The sequence below is a fragment of the Takifugu flavidus genome, chromosome 18 (assembly GCF_003711565.1).
Source record: "Takifugu flavidus isolate HTHZ2018 chromosome 18, ASM371156v2, whole genome shotgun sequence".
In the NCBI taxonomy this organism is placed as follows: domain Eukaryota; kingdom Metazoa; phylum Chordata; class Actinopteri; order Tetraodontiformes; family Tetraodontidae; genus Takifugu; species Takifugu flavidus.
The window spans coordinates 4,633,576-4,657,775 of NC_079537.1; the positions used below are offsets into that span (position 1 = coordinate 4,633,576).

General features: G+C 48.7%; 2 protein-coding genes and 1 long non-coding RNA gene across 5 annotated transcripts; all 3 read right to left on the bottom strand.

The window, feature by feature from the left end:
- Positions 1-1,099: 1,099 nt before the first annotated feature.
- On the bottom strand, positions 1,100-9,612 carry LOC130515418 (ras-related protein Rab-37-like). 3 transcript variants are annotated; one of them, XM_057015634.1, is made up of 9 exons: positions 9,266-9,612; positions 7,928-8,038; positions 6,179-6,220; positions 4,927-4,993; positions 4,661-4,713; positions 4,235-4,300; positions 3,506-3,562; positions 3,352-3,428; positions 1,100-2,327 (listed from the first exon to the last, which is right to left on the bottom strand). In XM_057015634.1, the coding sequence occupies exons 2-9, from the start codon at positions 8,033-8,035 to the stop codon at positions 2,222-2,224; spliced, it is 576 nt and encodes a 191-aa protein (XP_056871614.1). In that variant the 5' UTR covers positions 8,036-8,038; positions 9,266-9,612; the 3' UTR covers positions 1,100-2,221. The 3 variants fall into 3 exon arrangements, with proteins under 3 accessions (XP_056871614.1, XP_056871612.1, XP_056871613.1); XM_057015632.1 differs by lacking the exon at positions 9,266-9,612 and adding an exon at positions 8,841-9,259; XM_057015633.1 differs by lacking the exons at positions 7,928-8,038; positions 9,266-9,612 and adding an exon at positions 8,841-9,259.
- A 320-nt stretch (positions 9,613-9,932) lies between these two features.
- Positions 9,933-11,802, bottom strand: LOC130515422 (uncharacterized). Its single transcript, XR_008947190.1, has 3 exons — positions 11,629-11,802; positions 11,336-11,446; positions 9,933-10,066 (listed from the first exon to the last, which is right to left on the bottom strand). It is a non-coding gene; the product is annotated as an uncharacterized LOC130515422 (long non-coding RNA).
- A 3,006-nt stretch (positions 11,803-14,808) lies between these two features.
- On the bottom strand, positions 14,809-24,174 carry xylt2 (xylosyltransferase II). Its single transcript, XM_057015623.1, has 11 exons — positions 24,016-24,174; positions 20,865-21,408; positions 20,605-20,780; positions 19,480-19,682; positions 18,827-18,907; positions 18,316-18,532; positions 17,929-18,105; positions 17,590-17,846; positions 17,277-17,472; positions 16,829-17,162; positions 14,809-16,749 (listed from the first exon to the last, which is right to left on the bottom strand). The coding sequence occupies exons 1-11, from the start codon at positions 24,145-24,147 to the stop codon at positions 16,427-16,429; spliced, it is 2,640 nt and encodes an 879-aa protein (XP_056871603.1). The 5' UTR covers positions 24,148-24,174; the 3' UTR covers positions 14,809-16,426.
- Between the last annotated feature and the right edge of the window lie 26 nt (positions 24,175-24,200).

A 24,200-nucleotide genomic window follows, 5' to 3' on the forward strand; every position in this document is an offset into this window, starting at 1 on the left:
TTTCCCTAAACAATGAAGCATAGACAGTCGAGAAAGAAATGCAGAGCAATATTTGAGGATGGGAACCAATATGTTGCGCACCCCCCCCAAACATTTCCTCAGATCACCTTGCTATAGATTTATTATCTTGATTAACAAGAGACCTAAAAGTGAGAAGAAACATATGGGGGTTTACAGACTTTGAAATGAACCACATCCGTGAAAAGAGCCCAAAATCTTTAAAAAGACAAAGTTCGACCAGCAGGAGAGGACACGGTGTGGGCTCTAATATCCTCTAAATTCCCCCCAGCCGTTAAAACGAGTTAAAACAGCGAAGAGTCGGCGTCCCCAACTGTGCTGAACCAGTGGGACTGGTGAGACGCTGATGGGAGGACTGGTCTGTGCTGAACAGTAAAGATGGTGGCTGCTGCCACACTGTGGCCGATCGACCACACCACATCCTCCACTCAGCCCACACGTCCATGTACTGGACTGCTATTGTTATGAGGGCTTTCTTAGGCGTAATAAATTACTCATTGCTCTACCCTAACCACCCCCTAACCTCAACCCTAACCCCAGCCTAGTTACAATTATGATTTAACCCGAGACGGAGCTAAAATGCCACCAGTTCCCATAAATGTCCCCACTTTAGAATGCATATTGTGGTACTCAATATGTAGCAAGTACAACACGCACACGCACACGCACGCACACACACGCACACACACACACACACACACACACACACACACACACACACACACACCACACACACACACACAGACACACAGACAAATGGACTCCAAAAAACCTAGCACCACATACATTACAAAATAGACTTTTATATAGATCATATGATAACAAAGCACTGTCTCGTGGCACTTTGTGATCCCCAAGAGGGGCGAACGTGACGCTGAGAGAGTTGGACAGGCAGACATTCATGATGAACAATGTACAAAGAAATGAGTTATACAGAGCGGTGAACAAATACAGCTCCAATACAATCTGGACGACAACATCCATTATTAAAGAGGGGGGCGCGGGGGCCGGTGTGGGGGGGGGGGGGGGGGGGGTGTTCCGTGTCTCTGTGAGTGCATGCCAAAAGTGAGAAACTGTGGGAAAGCATGGAAATCTCTTTATTGTAGGTCACATGGTTGAATGTAAAGCAGATTAACGTTCCATTGGCCCTGAATTCAATGTACAGACATAAAAGCAGAACATTGGCTTTATTCTGTCTGACAGCTGTACAGAAGTGTGGCTACAGCCTGACCGGATCATCAGAAAAACATACATTTAATGAAGCAAAATGGGAAGAAAAAAAACAAACCCAATGTCCACATCCACTGTAACAGCAATTGTTCATAGAAAACTGGATTATTGGGAGTCAGACCTGCAAACTCCAGAGGGGACGATGACGGAGGCGATAGTGAGCAAGTGATGGAGCAAAAATGCAAACAACATAAACTCATTAAAAACAAGCCCAGTACTGGTCGGCCTGGATTAAGAGAAATTGTACACTAAACCTTGAATGTGCTCTACATACTATCACACACAGAAGATTCTTCATCACATACAACACTGTAAAGGACAGATAATTAGCTGCGTTTCCAGTTTAGGGCCACGATAAGATCCACACAGCCCTACAAAGACCAAGGCAGACGCCTCTAGCTCAGAATTAATTACACTATGTATAGGTAAATGTTGGGAGAGCATTGAAAAGATTCTCAGCATTTTCTGACAACAGGATAGGCCACTAGGGGGATATTTTTTGGGTCATTTTTAACCACACTTTCCTGCTGGCTTCAGCTCTCTGGGGTCGCGTGATTTCGTTAGCGTTAGCCTGCCTAGTAAGCAATGTTGAAGGTCAACTTTAATTTCTCGGAGTGGCTGAAAACTCAACTACCTGCCGCTAAATGTCCGTTTTAAAGGACATTTAGAGCCGAAATGGGCCCCTGGAACTTTAAACATATACTGATCAACACTGGACAGAGCTTTTCAGAGTTCCCTCCAAGTCTTTTGATACAACTCTCACAACAAGAACCACAATGTGACACAAACGAGACTTAAATTTCACAGTTCGGATCAAGGGGCAGCGGCCAGATTCAGGTAAAAGCCCATGAAGGAGGCAGAGATGTCCACTTCTCAGTTTGGGGCATCAAGATTGGCTTTTTTTTCTAGTAAGACAGGACGTCTATACGTCTCCTCCCTTCCTCTCTCCTCCCCTCGCGCTCCCCCTCTGTGGTTACTTGAGGCCACAGCAGGCAGTCTTCTGCCTCTGAGACTCAATGTAGTCGTGTATCTGGAACTTGGGCTCGTTTGGTTGCTGTGTCGTTCTGTGCTTCAGCTCCCTGGTGGAGACAGAGAGAGACAGGAAGTAACAGCAGATGCGGGAGGAGGTGGGTGTGTGGGATGCAGCACAGACTGGGCGAGCGAGCTCGACAAAATGAGAGAGAGAGGGAGAAAACTGCAAAGAATCGTCTCCGGGATTTCATCAGAATGCCTCCGGCTTGAGTCGTTTAGTCTACTTGCGCTTAAAAACCCATCAGATGAAGACAAAGCATCTCCAAAATGATATTCCTCCACCCCTCTGTGGACCCGCTGCGCAAACAGTCAGCTTTTAGATAAAAATAACACCTTCTCTCACGTTCCCTGCCAGCCGGCGTGCGGGACGTGCGCGTGCAGCAGTCAGAAACAGACGTCGGCTGCGGCATCAGTGTTTGAGACCACCAGGGAGTCTTGAACACGCGCGATCCAATTACGACAAGTCAAGAGGAACAAACAACAAATTAGCTAAAAACCGTTAGAGTGTATTGGCTGCAAGTGCATCAGAACCGGTGCAGCTGTATGCATGGAGTCCAACATAATGCCTTCAAAAGGAGCACCAACGCCATAAGGACATGTTTGTTCTCTCCTTTCAGCACACATCCTCCTTCGCTCTCACTCTTGTTCATCGTTCTGAAGTCACTTTCCCTCTAATTTGAAGAGCACTGCGCCACGTCACCTCCCACCTGTCGCGTCTCGCCAGTGCGCGTCTCTGAAATGCCAACAAAACCGCTCTGAGGCAGACGCACAGCCCGATGTGGATGGACATCGTGACAGGCTCGTCTCTTTAAACCCGAGCGCGGCGCCTGCGGCCCTCGGGGGGCCCTCACCTGTTATATTCATCTGTTTATAAAGACCCGCGTGTCGTGCGGCGCGGTGTCAGGCGAGCGATGGGAAATGGAAACGCTTTGGACGAGCCGTGTTTTTAAAACGCGCTCTGTGACCAGAATAAAATGAACGCTCGTGCCATTTTGGATCATTTGAGAACCAGAAAAACCAGAAGACTGAAAGAGCATGTTGAGAATGCACTATTATTGAATTAAGTCTTACTTTGCTATGGCAAGAAAGGCCAGCTCCACATTGACTCCCGTCTTTGCGCTCGTCTCCATAAACGGAACGCCATATTCCTGCAAAAGAAGCACGTTAGAGGAGCAAACGGAATACGAGCTGAGCTTCTGGATCACCCTGAGCCGTCCTGTGGTACCTTTGCCAGCTTCTCTCCCTCCTCCGTCTTCACGGCCCTCTCTGCAGCCATGTCAGACTGTCACACAGCAGAGAGAGAGAGAGAGAGAGAGAGAGGTAAACAAAGGTGAGGGGTCGCAGATTAATGAGCGGCGGAGATGCCAGCCTCACGGGGGCCTGTGAAGCCAGAGACTAATGAAACGTCAGAGGTTTGGCCCTCCGGCCAAAGCACCGCGCGGCCCCCGGACCTGCGCTGCCAGATCTGAGCTGCTGCCAGATGTCACCCCTGACCCCCGGGCGAGGCTGAGTCCTCTCTGGGCCACCAGAGGGAGCCTATGGACATATGAGGAGCGACCGCTGTGGTTCTTTTCGTCCCTGCCAGCGGGTTTGTGGGGGGTTCATGTGATGGAAGCTTGGAGGGAGACATAAATAAGTTTTGTGGCCCGGCGGGTCATTACCATCCAATAATGTCGGGTCACAAATAAACAGTCTGGCTCTATTTCCCTGCGCGTGTGTGTGTTGGTGGGGGTGTTCTGTTCAAGTGTGCACATTTGGAACTGTATCAACAAAGCTGCACATGCACCCCCCAAAAAAATGATTGTTGGAATTATGGCTTCATTCATATGCTGCACAGTCGGCTTTTATGCTCTGGCGGCTGTCTGAGTGTGATAAGAGCGTCTTAAAACTGCGCTGAGGGACCGTTATCCTCGTCATCTTTTTATGTAATGCAAAAAAGGGAAGCTTTGCTCACCTTGTTGCCGAGCAACATGATGACCACTTCCTTCTGGGCATACTCGTGTATTTCAGTCAGCCAGGCCTTAAAAGTGGAAAAGAAACCTTCAGTCAGTGTATCAGAGGGATGGCAGAGCAGTCCATAAAAAACACACAAATACCACCGATTAAAGGCGGCGTTCTCTGCTTCCTCCTGAGCTACGTGTGAGCGGCGCCCCTCCAATCAATCACGGCGGGGCTGGCTCGTTCTTATCCGGCACTTTTATTGCTTTTCATTACTGAAAGGCTCGGCGACTACGTAGCGGAGCGAATGATAACGTTATGTCATTTCCAAAGGGGGCTGTGGGGCACTGTCGGAGGGGGCCGCGTGCACGCCGGCAGGCGGAATGAAGCGTTCAGCTTGAGAGACTTTGGGAGGCGAAAATGAAGAGAAAGGGAGGCTTACCCTGATATTGTCGAAGGACGTCTTGCTGGTGACATCGTACAGCAAAAGTAGAGCTGCAGCAGGAGAGAGAGGAGCGTGTTGGGTGCACCTTTGCTGGCGTCCACACAAAGTTTTATGCAACACACACACACACACACACACATCACGACACCTACACACACTTTCTAGGTACACATCTACAGCCTGGCTAGTGCCTTACCCCCACTGTTCGCACCCACACACACACAAAGAGCATGAGGAAGTAAATGAAAAAAGTGAAAGGTTACCCTGCGCATCTCTGTAGTAGGCGTGTGTTACGCTGCGGAATCTCTCTTGGCCGGCTGTATCCCAGATCTGTGGATCAAACCGTATAATCACGCAGTGGCTAAAACGGGGAAACTCACAAACCTGAGCCATCCTCGCCAACCATTGACTCGAGCGGCAAACACAGAAACGCACCATTAAGCTGTTAAAACGCAGCAACTGGTTTGACTGCAGGGACAAAGACTGGGGTTATTTTTACCCTACTGTCTGTTGAGAACTACAATGAAAGCTAATTAACGATTCTAAAGGAGACTGTACCAACAACTGCAGGGAGTGGACGGTTGGAACAACAGTGAATGGTATGCTAACACGTGCAGCTTCAGCCATGGGAGGAACCTCCTTGCAGTCGTCCTCAACAGCCAGTGAGCTTAGATGAGGTGACCCTAGCTCGTCCTGCAGCGAGCAGCAGGTGCACCGAGCGCTGATAATAACAACAGTCTGAACAGGAAGTCAGGGAAACACTCACATAGCCTCTTCAATGTCATTTAGATTCACTGATGTCTACACATCTATACATCAAAGCTAAGCTCTAATATGACCTAATCATAACATAAAGCACATTCACAATAAAGCTTTTGTACCATAGACTAGTTTTAGGCACTTTTCAACATAAATACAACCTCTATGAATAATGTCTTTGCAGTTTCTAATTACCCATTGTTAGCCAAGTTCGGTTTTAATCTCTATAAGGAAATCAAGATCCCCCCTCAGTTATTCCAGACTTGCTCAGGAAAAAAAGTAAATACTTCCTGAACCATCTCTAACAAAAGTGTTACTAGGTTGCATGATTTGCATCTGTGAAAAAGATTGCTTTCACTGGTTTAAAATACTGGGTCCATCTGTTCAACCAGTCAGCCATAAACTCTAAACCTGCTTCTGAGCTCCCCCCCCGCCTACATTAGGGTTGATCACAGCATTTTGTCTTGTGTGTCGCCCATGCAAAGAAAAGGAAGCTAAAGATTTACTCGAGTTAGCAGAGGAATCTAAGTAGCGCCTCCCACTCGGCTTGGAATGATCAGGGTATGATGGCAGTTGCTTTACGTTAACGGGATTTTGCTGCTGCATTAACTCCAGGAGCCATACGGCAGAAACATCGACTGGGCGAATTAGCAACGCCAACACACTCCATAATGTCATCGGCTCGGATTGCGTCTGGCTCTGAAGCTGCCGGGATGAGGTGATTTACGGCATCATGCGACGAGCCGGCGTCCTCACCTGGAGTTTGACTTTCAGGTTGTCCACGTCCACAACTTTGTTCTGCAGAAAAGGAGAAAAGCTTCATGAGCCTGACAATCCACCATATGCTTCAGTTGCTGGAATCCTCTGAATAATGACCATCACAGCAGCAAAACAAAGCTCAGAGACTCAGCATGTGGCTAAAGAAGTAAGAACGTCTTTGAATGCTGGCAGGAAAAGCAATTTATAACGCCCACACAACAAGGTCCTGGGATTAGACTTAATTACACAACAGTGAGAAGGAGGCTGGCAGCATAACAGCCAACTTCCCCGTTCATTTCCTGCGGCCCTGCAAGGGGCGCCCCTTTATTTCCTCCACAGACAAAATAGGCCAAATCCTGACTAAAACAGCTGAGTCGTGACGTGTTATTTTCACCTAAATGCATGCAGGTGTGGAAACATGCAACGCAGCTAAACGGACAGAGCCTCACCGATGCGTCTGAAGGCCTAAAATAACGGGAGGTTCATTAGTGGCCAATGCAGCTCAACCTAAATGGACCAGTTGTTCATTCAGCAGCTTAATTATTGACAGGAATCTAAGAAAGGGGTTAAATGTTAAGAGCTCTGAATAAAATGGACGTCCCAAGACTGAAAGTAAATCAAACGATTTGCCCTGGATCACTTTTGCCCCGGATCACTTTTGCCCCGCTTCAAAACATGCTGCTTTAGGGTGCATCTGTTGCTCAACCTATTTAAAAACAAGCCAGGCCGCAGCTACATTTCACACGTAAAGAACCAAAACCGCAGAACGCGATGGAAAGGCAGAGAGCTTGAGGAAGTGCGGCCAGCAAATGATCTGCAGCACTTCCTGAAGCGCTTCAGAACTTCATACTGGTGACAGGTCGCTGCTGTCAGGCCCCGCGTTGCAAACAATGAAACCTTGTAAAGGCGGCCGCGTTGTGCGCGAAGCCGCCGCTGCCTCTGAAATGGCCACCTGCTGCTCTACTGCCATGGCAAAGAAAAAGGAAAAAAAAAAACGGCCGTGGTTCAACCCCTGCATTAGTTGCCATGGGTTTCCATTTCTCCCCCAATTATGACGTGCGAGGAGCCGCCGTGCTGAGTAACTGCTACAAGGAAACATGCTGAAAATAGACCAGCCATGTTAGGAGCTGCAACGGCGGCACCGCCTGCCTACCCGCACATGGAGGACGACCTCCGTGCGTTGACTCAAACGCTTCTGTCAGCGGCCTTGTTGCTTTTCCATAAACCGGAGCGGGGAAACAAGAAGGCGGGGGTTCATATTAAGTGCCATTCGGTGGATGAATAGAGCGCGCTGAACGCTAGATTGTCAAGTTAAGGAGGCCCTCGTTCATGAATGGACGCGATCCTTGAGCCAGAACCACAATAGCTGACACGTCCGTGGTTCTGAGCGGCCGGCTCTCTGCGTCTCCCGTCCATTACGCACTCCAGCATCAACACCACCATCTGGAGAAGACAATGCATCACTCTGCCTAATGTGGAGCCGCTTCCTCCTCAGATCAGACCCACTTATGTGACCATTAGACCCAGTGTTTGGCCTAACCGGGGGGAGACAATGCCCATCCCAGAGGGAGACGAGCATAGGGGTGCGCGCCTAAGGGTTTGGACTCGGCGTTGCTGTGAAGGGATGATTTACTGATGAATGGGTGTTCTTACACATAACACGGTAAACACGGCAACGCTCACGTGATTTCTATCACGTGAGCGTCGATGAATCAATCTTTGAGGCTGTTTGACACCATCTCTCACCCTAAAGTCAATGCCGACGGTGGCTATAAAGTTGCCTCCCAGAAAAGCCCCGTCTTTGAAGCGCACCAACAGGCATGTCTTCCCCACAGACGAGTCGCCCAGCAGCATCACCTAAAATAAAAAAAAAAGAATTTAAAAATCCCACCAATCAGATTTGAGGCACAACAGGTTCACGGAGACTCCTGTTCCGCCTGCCGGGAGAGGAACTGAAAGTGCGAGGGGCGTGAGAAGAAATGATTTAGCAAGACATTTTAATCAGATATTATTTCGTAACGGGACGTGGCAAACACGGCTATGGCGCTGCCGTCGTGTGACGCCCCGCCAGTCAACATTCTGGAGCCAACTGTGCCATTTTACTGCCATCATTCCCCGTCTAATCAATGCAACAACAACCACAGGATGCACAATTATACAAGTCATCCGGCAGCATGTTTGTCATTGGCTGTGACTCATAGCTGCACAAACACACGGTGCACCAGGCGGCAGAGGCTGTCAAACTTGAATAGAACTTCTGCTTTTGTCTGCGGGTCCGTAAATCACCACAGGTGTGTCTGCGCCGCTCCGTTTCTCCTATTGAACCAGAGGGATGGTGAGGAGCAACAAGTTGCCGCCACCCTGCACAAATATTTGCATATCAGTAAAGGGCAGACGGTGCAACCTGGGGAGATTCACAGACTTGAAGCAGAGGAGAGCATCAGGTTTCTGCCTGTGCGCGCGCTGCCATCATCAGCGTGCACACAGGGAACACGGCAGAGCAACACTAGTCAACTGTTGGTTAATGGTTGACACTTAGCTGTCACCATACTGCAATTATTGTTCCTGCAGGTGCAGAATATTGACACTAACGCTTCCCACAAAAGCCCCACAAGAGGAGAGAAAAACAATCAATCACAACAGGACGTGATATACAAACCTTAAAGACAATATCATAGTACTCGTTAACAGACGCGCATCTCTCCAACACATATTTTGAAGTGCCGTTTTTAGTCTGCTTGTCCGTCAACGATGTCTTTCTTGCAGACATCGCAATGCCAAGAAAAGGAGCGCGGGCGATAACAGCCGAAGCACAGCGATCTCCGAGACGTGTCCAAGAAAGACGCGCAGGGGTGCGTGTGAGATCTCCGCCGCTCAGTCCCGGTCTCCGCCAACCTCCGGACTCTCCGCTCGCATCACTGCGAAATGATCGCGTCGAGGAAGCGGCGCTGAATCACACATCCATGTGTGGCGCTGACAAAACGGAAGCGTCAGTGAAAACTTGAGGGAAACGAACGCGGCAGCGGCGGGAGCGGCAGCGGCAGCGGCGGCGGCGGCGGAGGCGCGCCAGCGTCTTTAACGCACCAGTCAGGAAGAGCGCAGATGACAAGCAGGCGGAAACATTAGTGTGAGGAGCGGCGCGTCCTGGCGTGGGCAGATGATGAGCTGCGAGTGCGAAGACGGGCGGGAGCGCAACACCACTCCGCGTTTCCTCCAGAGTGGCCAAGACGCTGTCCGTGTTGCCGGGCGGACTTTATCTCCGCGCCACCGGCTGCCGGAGGCGGCCACAGGTGGTGCCTCTGCAAGGAGTAAGTGAGAGCGAGGAGCCGCAGACACGAGAGGAGGGAGAGACCTGCAAATGTCAGTCCATTCATCGGTGGGATTCCTCTCCAAAGGCTGAGAGTAGCTTCAAAAGGTCTAACAGGCCCGTGGATTATAGTATTTCATGTGTCTAATTTTATAAATCAATGCTGAAAAATGTATAGCTTCTACATCAGCCCAACATCACTCCCTTTATCTTTTCTAAGCCCATACATTGATGCTCGGGACCCTATAAATATCTTTACTTAATCACCCCGTCATACATGTCAAAAATTATTTCATTACGTTTCATTTGTGCTCCCGCAGTGTTTGTCTCCCCCTGCTGGTTATCAACAGAACAGCAGCAAGTGTAATTTTATTATAAAGTATTGGGTTTTGTTTTATTTCACAAACATACACACATTACTAAGAAAACATAGTATTGCTGGTTCTTGACTATTTGCAGTGGCAGACAGATGTAACTGGAGTAGTTCCAGTCGGTCATGGAGACCAGACAGACTGGTTAGACTGGCAGCCAAATGCTACCTGGACTGGATATAGTAGGTTTTCAAGGGAGATGCTAAGCTGACAGCTTCAAAGGGGAACAAAGGGGACAATACACTGGCTCAGACACAGACTAAAACGAGACTACGTACACTAAACAGATGGTGGTTGTGTTTGGAGTTCTGGGGTTCTAGGTGAAGTGAGGGACTCTAAACTGATCTCAGGCGTGAATGTGAGTTTGAAGGGTTATCGGACTGCTCGTTAGATGTATTATATTATACGTTAGCCCTGCGGTCACACACCCGCCCTGCCATGAACTGACAACTTGTCCTGGGTCTAACCCTCATCTGACCAATGGCAGCTGGGATTGTCTCCAACCTCTCCAATCCCGTTAAAGGAGAAAGCAGTGGAGGATGGATAGAAGGATGGATGATTTTTTATTTATTTATTTTTGTATTCTTTGCACATCTGGATGTAGAAATGTGGGTGACTGATTTTAAAGTGAATGCAGTAAAAGCCTCTCTTGTGTGTGTTTTTCCACGTCTGGAGCTGTCGAAAAAAAAATTCTGGCTGTTAGAGAGTGATGAAGACAGGAGGGAGCTTGAAAGCCGTTAGAGTTATTCCAGGTGAGAGCCGCAGACACGCTCCTGGTGTATTTTCACCTTGTGCACGTTTGGGGCTGCACGTTAGCCTTGACGTTAAAGCCGCTCAAACGAACGCAGCGGTGTCTCGTGTCAGCGGTGCATTTATTTTTCTTCCCCTGAGGAGTTTTGAACCTCGAATCACACACAAACTTATGCTAATGCGAAATGGCAAAGCCAATTTCATACTTTGCTACACATTTCTGCCCGCGCCATTGCTGCCCTGACAGCAGTTACACGCAGCTAAATTAACGCCGCCGCTTCAGAAATATACATATCGCGCACTAAATGATCCATACATCCTCCTGATTTTGTCCCGCTCATCTCCGCTTGCCACACAGAATAAACCTCCGTCCTCACACGTCGCCGAGCGTGAAATCCATGTTGTTTAAAATCAGCTTTGTTGCAAACATCCTGCAGCACTGGCCTTCATTGGACCTTCTGTCTCCATGAGATCCTGATCACAGCCTCACCATCAGCCATGATGACAGCCATGACCCCCCCCCCCCCACACACACACACACACGCAGGGATTCAAGCTGCACCTCAGTCCCCCATGAGCAGTGGAGAGAGAGGGAAGATTGGCTCCGCTGTCACGTCAGTACAAACAGTTCATCAGTGTGACAGCGCTCGGGCGAAGTCAACAGCACACGAGGAGCGGTGGGAGGTGGGAGGGTGGGGGGGTGGGGGGGGGGGGGGCAAGACTTACTGTGAAACCAATGCCGACGGTAGCAGTGAAGGACCCCGGGAGGAACTTGCCCTGGTCGTACTGAACCAGAAGGGAGGTTTTGCCCACTCCGCTGTCACCAACCAGGATGGTCTGCAGAGAAGGAGAGGGAGGGGGGAATGACTCTATGAATCCATGCTGGCCCCTTCCCGGAGGCAGGGTCACGTGGTCTTTGTTTAAATTATGGCCGCATGACATAGGAGAGCGTGCAAAGGTTTCTCATTTCCGTGCAAATCTGTTAGTGTATTCAAGCAGAGGTTACAGGGAAGTCTCACATGGATTCCAGAGTGTGGAATCATGCCTACAGTCGTGGACGGACTTGGGTCTTTAAACCCTCAGGGGTAAAGGCTGGGATGAGAATAAGCCAGTAAAGGTAGGGATAAATCATGGAACAGTTTCGAATTTTAATCCAGCCATGTAACCTGGAAAAAAAGGAAAATCCATTTATATATTTATATTAAAATCTCACAGCAGTGAAATCTGCTTACTTTAATGTTTCGGTGCCTCTAGTGGTCACTAACTGCAACTGCACCCACGTCACCGGGTAAAAACCAACATATGTATGAGGTGTAAATCATCTTTCTAACCTTTGTTTCCATTAGTCTTTTACTGAAAACTGAGCTGTGTTCACAAGTCAACCGCGTGTCGTGGTGATTTCTGCACAGTTCTACCCCGCTGAGGGCCAGCCCGTGCACGAGTGTTGGTTACACTAACAGTGTTCATGGCAGCGCTGCTCCATGCGCTGTAATGCAGTGTGACAGCTGGAGGTTGGGCACACAGCCTGCAGGAGGGAAGAGCAATGTGTGTGTGGCCATTAGAGATGGTTGCTCATATCACAGGCTGATGCTGTTGCACCCATGAGGGGGGAAAAAAACAGATCACAACTGTCTCAGGCTGGTCACATTTGCCAACATTGGTGAGCAAGTACTGCCCAGGGCAGGCCGCAAGTCATGATTGTTTACTTCTATGTACAACCCTTAAAATGCGTCAGTATGTGGTTTATGCTATGTCTTGTTGCGTGTGCATCCATCAGACCAGTCCGCTCTGGTTTGACTGAAATAAACTGGGATCTTTACCCTCTTGATGCCACTTGGTCTGGTTAATCTCATATGCAGCTGATGCAGTGACTCAGTACAGGCCCAACATGTGACAACACTGCTAAATACGACATTTGCATATTTAACCTTAAAACTGCTTTGAAAATAAAGTTAAAATAAGCCATCTGCAGCCTCGAAGCAGCCAGCGGGTATAAAAACCCACAAACCAGATCAGCAATTAATCCTGCTTACAAACTGATTACATGATTCCAAGTACAAGGCTATTTAGCACAATAAATTACTTTTATCTTGACGCTAATTTCACATAACTTCAATAAAATCAAACCCGGTGCGACAGACGCCGGTTCCCGCGATTGAGGGTCTTGCAGGTTCCAGTGCAACACTGGATGTGGGCATAAATCAGCCGATTCGCCATGGTTACGGCCTAACTGGGGCCCTCCGGTGCGCGCAGCCCGTTGACGCTCATTACTCCTGCAGCAGCACGCTGCCCGCCTCTTATCTCCAGTCACCACATATGGCGCAGCGTTACAGCACTGTTCCGCGTGCAGGATGTTCACTTTAATCGATGACAGCAGCCCGAGTTCTGCAAGGTTTGAGCAGAACGCTGCACGGTCCGCTAGAATATAGGAACGTAAATAATATTCTATAGGAGCTGTTTGTTTTGATTTTCAGCGAGAGGCGCCGGGAGGTTTGTGTCTCTGAGGTCAACATCACATCGCCCGAGTGAGCGGGAGGACAAATATTCTCAAGTACAAATGATGCACAGCAGAGGGGAGGTGCTGCGTGCCTGACTCACCCTCCGAGGAGGAAGTGGAGCGGTGCACAGCCAAATCAACATATTACTATTTGATGCCTCCTCATCAATTGTTGATGCAGACATGAAAATGTTCTCAAGACAAACATTGGTCCCAGGACAGAACCAGCCATCCCTTGGATGATGGAAGGAGTTTACAAAGATGTTTCAGGTGGAAAAACCAAAAAAAAAAAAAAAAAAACCACACATGAAATGATGTCAATGGGATCAAGAGTGCGCCCCAGAGGTTTTGAGATGAGAACCATTACCTAATCTAATGGGATATTTACCCTGAAAAATAGCAATTGGTACCCAACTTTCCGCTGAAAACATTTGTAATTAAATTGGGTTAAACTCCAGGGACTAGAGGAAGAATGGTAAAAATAAAGATTTTCCTCTGTGCGCCCTTTCAAACATGGTAAATGCTAAAATGATGCGTTTTAATCCGAGTACAAGAGTCTGGCACAGGCATCTTGTTCAATATTCATGTAAAAACTTGAAATATGGCCTGTAAAGACGGTGCCATCTGCCTCGTCCATGCTGTGTACTTCTTGGCAAGCCATGACTTAAATACAAAATGGCAAATATAACCAGGAACATGATTAGTAGGCTAACGGGGACTTGTTCTGGGCTCTTAGACGGCACATTACTGGGCTTAAAGCAACATATAAAGTAGAGTTAATAACAGGTTTAAAGTTTTGACCACGATCCATAAAGTGTGTCGTCTTAATACTCAGCTGCTCTTAAACTCAGATTAGTTCTTATTGCATTTATCAGGTGTATTATCGGACACACGTCTAGACAATGTGGATCTTTTTTTAAGATTACAACCAGTAAGTATCGCAGTAGATGCTATCAGAACTCATAATTAATACTCATATTAACCAATTTTAATAATGTTCAAGCCCCCCGCCCCCCAAAAAAAGTTGAGATACAGAGGAGACGTGAGAAATTAAGGTAATTTTTCAGTATTTTCCAACTAAAATGAGTCCAGTAATATCAGGTAGCAACAGTTTGGGCTATTTACAGTCAAAATGTGGTTTATTGATATATAGTAATAATTTCTGTGCCTTTAATTTACATGTAGAATAGAGAGATTCTGTGTTTTGTATAAGGAAGTTTATAAAATTACCTTATGCGTCATATCTTTGTTGTAGTTTCCGGGGTGTGTGTGAGCGTCATCTACGTCCGTGTTTACCAGGGATGAAACGCAGGCTGCAAAAATAGACTCCGGCTCTTCTTATTCCTGCACTTTACCCGCAGCATAAACTGTTTCAGATCTTAAGTGGAGGAGTTTCTACAAATGAACGCGCTCCATCAGCCTCCCGCCCAGTCTCTGCCTTCCTCAGGGTCACTTCCTCCACTTGTCTCCGTTTGAAACCGCAGCAAACACGCATCAGCCGAGGTCCTGCGGTTCAAACCCCACTAATTATTTATAGGGAAGGTAGTTGGATGCTGATTTCAGTATTTATAGGAGCTAAAACACTCCTGGAATTTTCTGACAAATGACGAAGACCAGGAGTTCAGAACCCTGGAGAGCACACAGACCAAAATATCCCACCTGAGACAAAAACAAATAAATAAAATAACTGGAAATAACAGGGTGGAAAAGACAGAAAAGTGGATTTAATGCGTAGTGGAATACAAAGTAAGATAAGTCCAGAAATACATAGGAAACAGTCTCGCTCTGGCGGCGCCAAAACGCCCCCTTAAAACACAACGTTTTTAAATTGAGCCATCAGTCACGTGGGGAAATGTTCACGTAGAAGATGCAAAGTTGACAACCTGACGCCAAAGACGCTGCATTTTGTTAGTTGAACAGCGCAGGACGTGGACAGATGACACACACAACACACACCTCTCAAACAGTATAGAAAAATAACATCAACTCACACCGATGAGTCTGCTCTCTGTCAAACTGACGCTTCACTGAAGCAACAGCACTGTGCAAGGTCAACAAGGCCACTGAAACTCACATGTGGTGCTCATCCTTTCCGAACAGAACAGGTCATAGTAACAGCAATTAAACGTACAGTAAATGCTCAACCTAAGACTTGAAAAAAAGGCATTCATTGCACATCTGTGGGGAGCAATCGATTCATCTTTTCAACTACTCAAAGGCAGGATGATTCTTCCGACCTTGGAAAAAATAAAAGCAAACAGTGGTCTGTGGAATTAGTGCTGATGATTGAAATGCACCGGAGGGACAATAAATCGTGAGGCAAACAGCACGCACAGTGACAACACTGCATATTAACGGATTCACAGGAGGTAAAAACACATGGTGTTTTTAAGCTTGCATAATGTTAAAGAGCTAACATAGAACTGGGAAAAAAAAAGGTTTGCTTCATGTGTTTTCCCATTTCTGACCATATCAATCTTGGAAATCAGGGACAAAAAGATGCAAAACCAAATTTGCACCCCTGAAACAGCGGAATAAATAATAAGTACCGAGTGCATCACACGGCCAGTCGGGCGGCCGTGCGACTCGAACCGACATATTCTGAGGCAGAGATTGTCGTCTCTTTCAGTTCTAGAAAATACTGACTAAAATATCAAGTTAAAAACTATTCAAACAACACCACAATTGAGTCGGAAACTTTATAACCATCACTCTCGATCCTTAGTTGTTTTGTTCCTAATATAGGTTGTAATCACAAGCATTTAGTAACGTGTGCACGAGAGTGACGGTGCAGGTAAAATGATCGTGTCCACAACACCTCCACTGAGTGTCCTGTGTGTGTGTGTGTGTTGTTATAGTCTTACAGTAAAGTGCACTTACCTGTCTACTCAAAGCTTGGATAACAATGCTTCAAAACAAGCACACAAATGATTCTGACGTTCCGCTCTCCCTTGAAATGAAGACAGAACACAGTAAAGCTGCTTCTGGGCTCTTCCAACTGAAAGCTGTGTGTACAAACACACAGTTTTCAGACCTGGGCTGAAAACCGGCGCGGCGGCAATATAACGTGATCGGTCTGAAAACAACCACGCGACCCAACGCACAAGTGTGTGCAGACTTGTATGTTTAAACGTCCAGCAGTCTTATTGTGGTCTTTAAATTCTACATCAACACCTTGAAGAGAACGTCCTGGTGGAGGGAGATGTTGTTTATGTGCCCTTGATTCACAAGTCACAGTTCACACAGGCTCTCCTGGGGCTCTTCCCCTGCAGGTCCCAGTCCGTCTCATAATGCCCGACAGTCTCTCCCCTCTGCGGGGGCTACCTGATACGTCCGTCGCTCTTGACTGGGCCCAGTTCAGACTTGGGGTCTGGGGACAGGGAGCTCCAGGTGGTTTTAGAGCAAAGTACCAAAGCTGGGCAGGAGGAAGTCTGCGAGGCGCATATGTTGCCCGTGACCCAGAAGGTCCCAACGCTGCTGTCCACCCACTCTTGCAGAGGCCGATCCACCAGCTGGGCTTTGCGCCGCGCCTCCTGCATGGCGGGCTCCTGACGAGGCAGCTGCAGCACGGAGCTGAGCTGCTGCATGCTCTGCTCCAGGTACAGGTCGCGTGGAGGGCCCGCGTGGAGCCAACTGTCCTCCACTGTGAAGAAAATCAAAAGAAATAGCTTCTCCGCGTCTAAACTCAGTGTTGATCATCAAACATTGACCTGACGCCTCACCTTTCCGCAGCGGCTCCTTATCTTTAAAGGTTAACGGCGTGACGAGGAAACGAACCTCCGCCACGCGCTCCCAGTGTTTCAACACCTTCACTGTCCAGGTACCGGGCCGCAGGGGGCGCTGCAGAGGGGGCTTGTATTGCGTGTACTCTGCGTCTAAATCCACGGTGATGTCGTAGGATGCTGCCACCACCAGGGCGGGGTCGATCCACACGATAGTGGCCGTGAGGTTGGGACCACGCGCCCACTTCTGGACTGCCAGAGGTTCGCTCATAGGCCCGATCACTCCCCCGAAGTTCCGGAAGATTCTTTCCTTTGGATCCCAATCTGTGCCAATCTGCCAGAGACGGGGACAAGAAAAGATGGTTATTAAGACACAGGGGGTCCTTTCCCAAAGGAGCCTTGACATGCAGGACAGAAACATAAAGAACCATCTAAATAAGACACTTACTTCCAGATTCTTCAGCCTTTCGAACTCTTTAAGGTTCGGTTCGAGGATGAATGTTGTTTGAGGCACTGCCCACATCTCCAACGTCTCCTTGACGTCTGATCCCACAGCCTGGACTTCCTGACGCACCAGGTACCCTTGGAAACGGTCGTCATAGAAGTACAAGTGTACCGACAGAGGGAAACCTACAGGTTCAAACCTGCGGCGGCGGAGGAGAAAAGAGGTAGCCTTCGTTATTATCTCCACGTTATTGGTATAATTTAGTGTGACCGCAGCAGAATTACGTCTACTATTTAAACAAGTGGCATCTGCTGACCTGCAGGCGTCTGCTTGGTTCTGACGAGTTGCCAGATTCTTAAGGCCAAGGCGAAAGAAGGACATGTAGGTAGTGAGAGCGATGTCACTGAGTGAGCCGACGCCGTCCAGCTGCTCAAACACACTCTCCCAATATGCTTTGATGGCAATGGTGCCTGGAGCGTACTGGCCGTACAGGTGAGTGTCCAGGATTTCGATGACCTCCTGGTTCACCGTCGACTCAAACTTGCGAGCGAAGAATGTCGGCCGGGTCAGTTGCTGTGGGTCAGTGGAGACGGAATAACAGAATCAAGACAACGAGACCAATTTGGAAAGATTAGAGTCTGCGCCGCTCACTCACCTGGATGCGAATGAGGTCTTGTGGTTTGAAATCGTTGGGAGAGCAGCCGCACCAGTCAACAATGTGCTTGTACTGGCACTTACACCCTAGTTTACGGTTCCAGTTGGTCACGCGGAGGTTGTTGTCTACGAGAGAGTCGCACATGTGACTGTTCCCAAGCACCGTGTGGAAGAAGGACTGGAGAGAGACCATAAACGCATCATTTCAGCCGTGCGCATTGGACTGCAGTGGCTGTGGTGTGAAAAAGAGGTTACTGCAAATGTCAAAGACGTCAAGAGATTAAGTAGCATAGCCTGATCTCTAATGCTACAGGAGCAGGACAGGTTTATTTATCGACCCGTCTGTCTCCACACCAGGAGCTCAGCAGACTTCCCCGGGCTTACTTACCTCAGCAGGGAGCAGAGCGTAAGAATAGAACTGCTTCAGCCCCAGTACCAGGTCATCCTGGGAGTTGATGACATATTCCACAAAGCGGCGATTGAGTGCGAACCAATCTGAGCCTCCCGAGACCTCCAGGCCCTCTGGAATACTGCGCTCTCCGAGACGCCACATGTGGTTGTCACACTCGTGGAAGAGGCGATCAAGGCCCTGCTTCTTAATAAACCTTCAACGCGAGGCACAGTTCAGGTTAATGTCTGGCGGATTACACCCCTCAAAATAAATAATGGCACTGAATATGACTGCCTGAGCTGCCGCCACACTTTTCGAATTATGCTAAGAGAGTCATTATGTTGTCGCCTGCCTCCCTCCTGACAAACAGCAGAATTTAAAATCTTTCATTAGTTTCCTGCGGCTGACTCATTTATGCCCATCTGTCATTCACAACAGTCATTTATTGTGGGAGGGGGTGGCAGTGGGGCACTCTTGGACAGCTGAATATCACGTTTTCATTACTCACCGGACATTTTCTCTCCCGTGGGACTTGAGGAAGTTTTTGTCTCTTTGCTGCGACAGAAATGCTATTAGCTCATCGTTGGTCCTGCAAGAGGGGAACCACACATGTGAAAACAGGTGGATTGAAACAGAGGTCCATTAAAGGCAGCTCTCGTCATCACTGCCAGTGAAGTAAACAATCCTTCAGCAGCATTAGGATTCTGCCGTCCAGACAGCTCAGAAAGTGACTCAGTGATGATGGAAGAAGGTGCTGACAGCTATGTGTGAATGCTAACATCAAAATACTGAAGCAACGCTGCAGCTGACTGAACACCTCAATGTTGATTAACTGCAGGTATTTGGAGCACTTCAATGGTCAAGGTTTCTAGATAAAATGAAGGTTGAACAGAGTTAAGTTTGGAAGAATTTGGAAATTTCTGAAGGATCAACGAGCATTGTGGAGCATCGTGATCTTAAAATGTGCAAATGTTGCCTCAATATTAACAAATAAAAAAAACGAAAGCATAAATTGGACAAAAATCTGAGTATATAGACAGTAGAAAACACTTGCTGCAGTCAGTAATTTGGGAAAATGTGTATCACTTTATGACTTCACAATAATATATATATACACATATATATGATTTAAGCATATTTAGCAAGATTTGGAGCTCCTACCTGGTTGGGAAATCTGTAGCGCTCAGGTTAATGAAAAAATCCCATTTCCAATCCAGCATGGACAGGAGGTCCTGCATGCTGTGGAGATAGGCCTTGAGGAGGCTGGCACCCCCCCAGATGGTCACCATCCTCCAGGGTGTGGCTCTAATGTTGGGGTACTGCTGGGCCACCTGCAGCACCTCCCGGTGCATGTATCCAGAACGCTGCAAACAAACCGGGTACACCAGTGATGCTCTCCCAGCTCTGACGCAGACATCAGAAATGTGTACAGTGGGTCACCGAAACGCCTCCTTTCAAAGAAGTTAAATCATTAAAAAGTGATTGATTAAATTTAGCTTAACATCCTGACTATGTATAAAGTGGAGATGCAGTACGTTAGTGCTTCGTTGCATCACAGGGAGAAGGTTCTGATTCTGTTGTGGAAGTTGCATACTATCCCCATATCTGCTGAGGTTTCCTCTGGGTTCTTTTCCTAATAGGGTTTACTCGTTACTCTGAGAGGACCCGGAGGTGTGAACTTAAGTATATTGAAAAAGATCAATTTAATCCCGCTGGCACTTATCCTGATTCAGTAAAAGGCAAATAAACCCCCCAAAAATAAATAAATAAAATCTACGGAGAAGGGAAGAACTGCTCACAGCCATCATTTGGAGAAGAGAGAAGAAAAGGTTTAGCTGTTGGCAGCCTGACTCAAGCTGAATCTGACCTGCTTTAGGGACTCATCTCTCAAACCAGAGTTGTGCCTCAGAGATAAATGAGCCTGTGCACGGCTGCCTGTGCACGGCTGCCTGTGCACGGCTGCCTGTGCACGGCTGCCTGTGCACGGCTGCCTGTGCACGGCTGCCTGTGCACGGCTGCCTGTGCACGGCTGCCTGCCGATTCCTCACTGTCGCCTGCTCTCTATCGACCCCTGTTGGCAGAATGGAGCAACTGCCGCGCAATCTCCAATCTTTTCGCCTTCAGGAGAGCAGACTGCTCCACTAAATCTGGACCCTAAGTCTAACCACGCTATGCATGCTAATCCCCTTAACGCACTGTGAGACCCGCGAGATAAATTTAGCCTGCAGGAAACAGGAAGACCTAAGTAGGCAGCGCATGTGTCACTCTGCCCTCTGAAGGAGGTACCTTGTCCACATGTATGTAGTAGTAGTGGTCACGGTGATAAATGGCCTTAATGAGGCGTTTGAGCTGGCGTACAGCGCGGCCGTGGACCATCAGAACGAAAGCCACTCTGACGGGGTTCTCCACATTGGACAGGCTGTTGTCCAGCTCACCCACAGCCTGGACCTGGCTTGAAAAACCTGGACGAAGCAGTGGAGAGACGCAGGGTAAAACATAATTCCATTGGAAATCATCCTGCTGCACGCATCTTTAAACGTTCTCACCGAGCTGTGGGCAGAACTGAGGCAGTGTGCCAGGCATGAGCTGGCCGGCCTGGTGCCGACACACGATGTTGGCGATCTCCTGCCGGCAATGCTGCGACTCGGCGCGATGAAGGGCGGACAGCGCGTCTTTGCCTATGATGTCACATTTGGGAGCAAAGTCACTGCTGGAGGCCTGGTGCGCCAGGTCCACGCTGCCCGGCTCCCCCAGTACGGCGGCGCCGGGGAACCTGGCGGCTCCGTCGGTGCCGCTTCGAGCGTCGCTGTGGTTGCGGCTGCTCGACAGGTCGCGGAGGACGCCGCCGCCCCACCCAGGTCGGATCACACTCTGTTCCTGTGGGGGCTTTGGCTTAATGCCCGATTTTTCTCCTTTGCGGCTGGTTCCTCTCCTCAGCGCGCTGGCAGCTGTGCCCCCCGTCCTCTCTAACCTGACGCTCCATTTGCCCCTGTTCTTCCCTGGCAAAGACTTGTGCTTCTCCCACAGCGCGACGTCCCTCTTGGGATCCTGGATGTTGTGGTCCGGCAGCTTGGATCTTCGGATTTTTCTCTGAAGACGGAAAATAGAGAGAGAAAGAAATCAGGGCAGGAAGAGAGCGACAGCCTCAGGGAAAGAAAATAGACCTTTTTAAAAATAAAAAAAAATCCAAGGTTCCGACCCAATCGTGGAGCAGAATATATCTGAGCAAAAACCAGCGAGGAGAGGATTCACAGATGGAGACCGATGCGAGGTGAACAGAGCTCACACAAAGACAACCTCCGCGAGGCCCAGAGGGAAAGATGTTTTGTCTATTTGGAATGTTTTCCCTTCATTTCCCTGATCGCTGTTATTTTTAGCCGAGGCTCTGCCTTTTTGTGGAGGCAATCAGCAAAACGCACAGTTCTGAACATTCACATACGCACTCATCACATCACGGAAGCATAATTACAGCCTTGATCGGGGAAAAAAACAAGCTTTTCCCTATATTCTCTGATGACACAGCTCTGTGGATTATTTAGTAGTTACACAAACGCCCGTTCAAATCTAAGTACAAAAACAAAGCGAAGGACAGGAAGCGCTGTTCCTTGTATCGGTGGTTGTTCTGTAATGAGGTGATAACTGCACCAAAACAAACACCTTTTTAGGAATTTAAATAAAACCTGTCTCCAGCCACACATCTGAGGGAGGAAAGCAGGATTTAAAAAAAAAAAGGAGAGAAGACGACCAAAGGCAGGTTTAAATCTTCGGGCTAATCCGCATCAGCTTTGGCAATGAGTAGATTATAGCGCGTCATCAGAGGCCCTTCAAAAACGTGCACGCAGAGGAGGAAGAACGACGCGTGGGCTGAGAGACCTCTGCCTCCGTCGGTCCGGCTCGTGCCGCTGGCTCTGCGTCGGCCCGGGAACTTTCGGAACTGAGGACGGACTGTAGCTGGGTGGTGGGACACGGGGCCAGAGAATACGCTGCCAATAATCCAGCTGTCACTCAGCAGGAAACAGGCCAAATCCACTCTCGAACCGTTACAGGGGAAGCCATTGTGGGGCAACAGAGAGCCCTTTCTACTGCGCTTCAAAACAGTTATCCAGAAGGGCATTTTAGACCAGCTGTGGCACATCTGTACGGCAGGCTGTGGTTAAGATGGAACAAAATCGAATGCGAGGATGCAAGTGTCTTGTCACTTAGCGCAAGGACAGACACTCCTAATAATAATATACCTATTCCTGTAAAGCAGACAGGCCCAGGCTAATGTTTCCATTTTCCTTATCGCTCGTCTGCACGGCGTTTTAATTAACGCCATCAAGCCAAAAATGTATTGATTCAAAGGCGAGCCGGGCAGCGACTTTACTTTCCAATTAAAGCTGAGCAAAAACCGTATCGGCGTCGCCATCTGCTGAGGAGGGGAGCAGCAGCGGAGCAGAACAGGCGCGCAGAGGACGGCGCGGGGACGAAGGTCTCCCCCTGTCCTCGCCATCCCTTCCCTCTTTACACAGCCTTTCACATAATGCCTTGTGTCCACACAAGCCCGGCCAGCCTCCGATTTGAGATGTGAATGGACGACGGAGCGGGGAGAAAACCTGCGGAGAGACGATTGTGATGCTTTTTAAGCTTGACATTAGTCGGCAAGCCGGCACACGTGCGTTACCGCAGAGGAATAATCAAACGGAGAACTCAGGAGTGTGGTCGTTCTGGTGTGTATCCTCTTCCTTGTCAACTCACATTTCTCTGAATCTGTGCAAGTTTGAACTTGAAAGCCATGCCATGAAGCTATAGAAGGCCTCGGGGCTAAAAAAAAAAGCAAGCTGGCGCCACAAATCAGGCAGAACACTGATCCAGAGTTCAAATGCAATCTGCCTGGTCCGGTCCGGCAACAATCGCATTACCTGAGAGCCACTCAATTATAGAGACTTAGCTCTGGGTCACCGATGACAGTTTGGGAGGCTTCTTATATCATGTATTCTTGTGTGGAGGCGATTCCTTCCTCAGGTTGCTGCTCGCATTCCTGGGTAAGTGATCACGCCGTCCTGGGGCGGCCACAGACGCTGCAGGAAGGATGCGTGGGTCCAGGTGTGCAGGGGGTCTCCCACGTGGACATGTCCACTCATCACCAGGGTCGTGAGTGGGCATGAAGGGTCACGCCAACTCAGATCGTGCATCCTCTCACACGGGAAGGTTCAGCGGGATTACGCAGACCTGCGCGGATGCTGCGCGTCCGCCGCCACCGAGAGCCCGTTATCGCTCATCTGGCTAAAGTTGCAGCGTTTCACACGCATCCTGTTGCGTGTGAATGAGGAACAGTAGTAGATTGCCTGTTTCCTCTGTCATCACAATTGCACAACGACACAATGGCTCAAGATGTAACGGCGAATGTTTGCAAAAGTTAGAGGACGCGTCAACAGGACAAGAACACTGATTTATTAGCCAGTTAACTCTCTGTAACTTCTACCGAAGTCACAAGACAAGTCACAAGACAAGGAAAAGACAGGAGACAGGAAAATAAAGGCTTATCGGTTTGTGTCAAACGTATTTTTGTTTTCAATAGAATGAATGTACTAATAATCTAAGCTAACGCCAGCTTCGGTCAGCGTATCAACACGGTGAGCTAACGGCTAGCGCCACAATCAAACCCACAAAAAATCCCTTTCTATGCGGGAAACAACTCGAACAACCGCGGCTTACCTCCGCCTCGCCTTCCTCCAGGCTCCGCAGGCTCCATACGACAAGTCCTTGGATCAGAAGAATGGTCAACGCGGCGGCAATTGCTAATTTGTATCGGCGGAGCAGCTTCTGAACTCGAGCGCTGGCCACCATTTTTCCTGCTGTTGGCGAGGGGGGGAGGGAGGGGGAGGGAGGGGGGCGCGGGG

What these genes read in the sequence shown, in the direction of transcription:
- LOC130515418 (XM_057015632.1), bottom strand. Translation starts at nt 8,951, where the DNA reads ATGTCTGCAAGAAAGACATCGTTGACGGACAAGCAGACTAAAAACGGC. An exon ending in CTACTACAGAGATGCGCAGG is followed by an intron (nt 4,714 to 4,926) that starts GTAACCTTTCAC and finishes CTCCTGCTGCAG; the next exon opens with CTCTACTTTTGCTGTACGAT. An exon ending in TCATGTTGCTCGGCAACAAG is followed by an intron (nt 3,563 to 4,234) that starts GTGAGCAAAGCT and finishes GCTGTGTGACAG; the next exon opens with TCTGACATGGCTGCAGAGAG.
- xylt2 (XM_057015623.1), bottom strand. Translation starts at nt 24,147, where the DNA reads ATGGTGGCCAGCGCTCGAGTTCAGAAGCTGCTCCGCCGATACAAATTA. An exon ending in AAGACCTCATTCGCATCCAG is followed by an intron (nt 17,847 to 17,928) that starts GTGAGTGAGCGG and finishes ACTGACCCACAG; the next exon opens with CAACTGACCCGGCCGACATT. An exon ending in TAAGGAGCCGCTGCGGAAAG is followed by an intron (nt 16,750 to 16,828) that starts GTGAGGCGTCAG and finishes TTTTCTTCACAG; the next exon opens with TGGAGGACAGTTGGCTCCAC.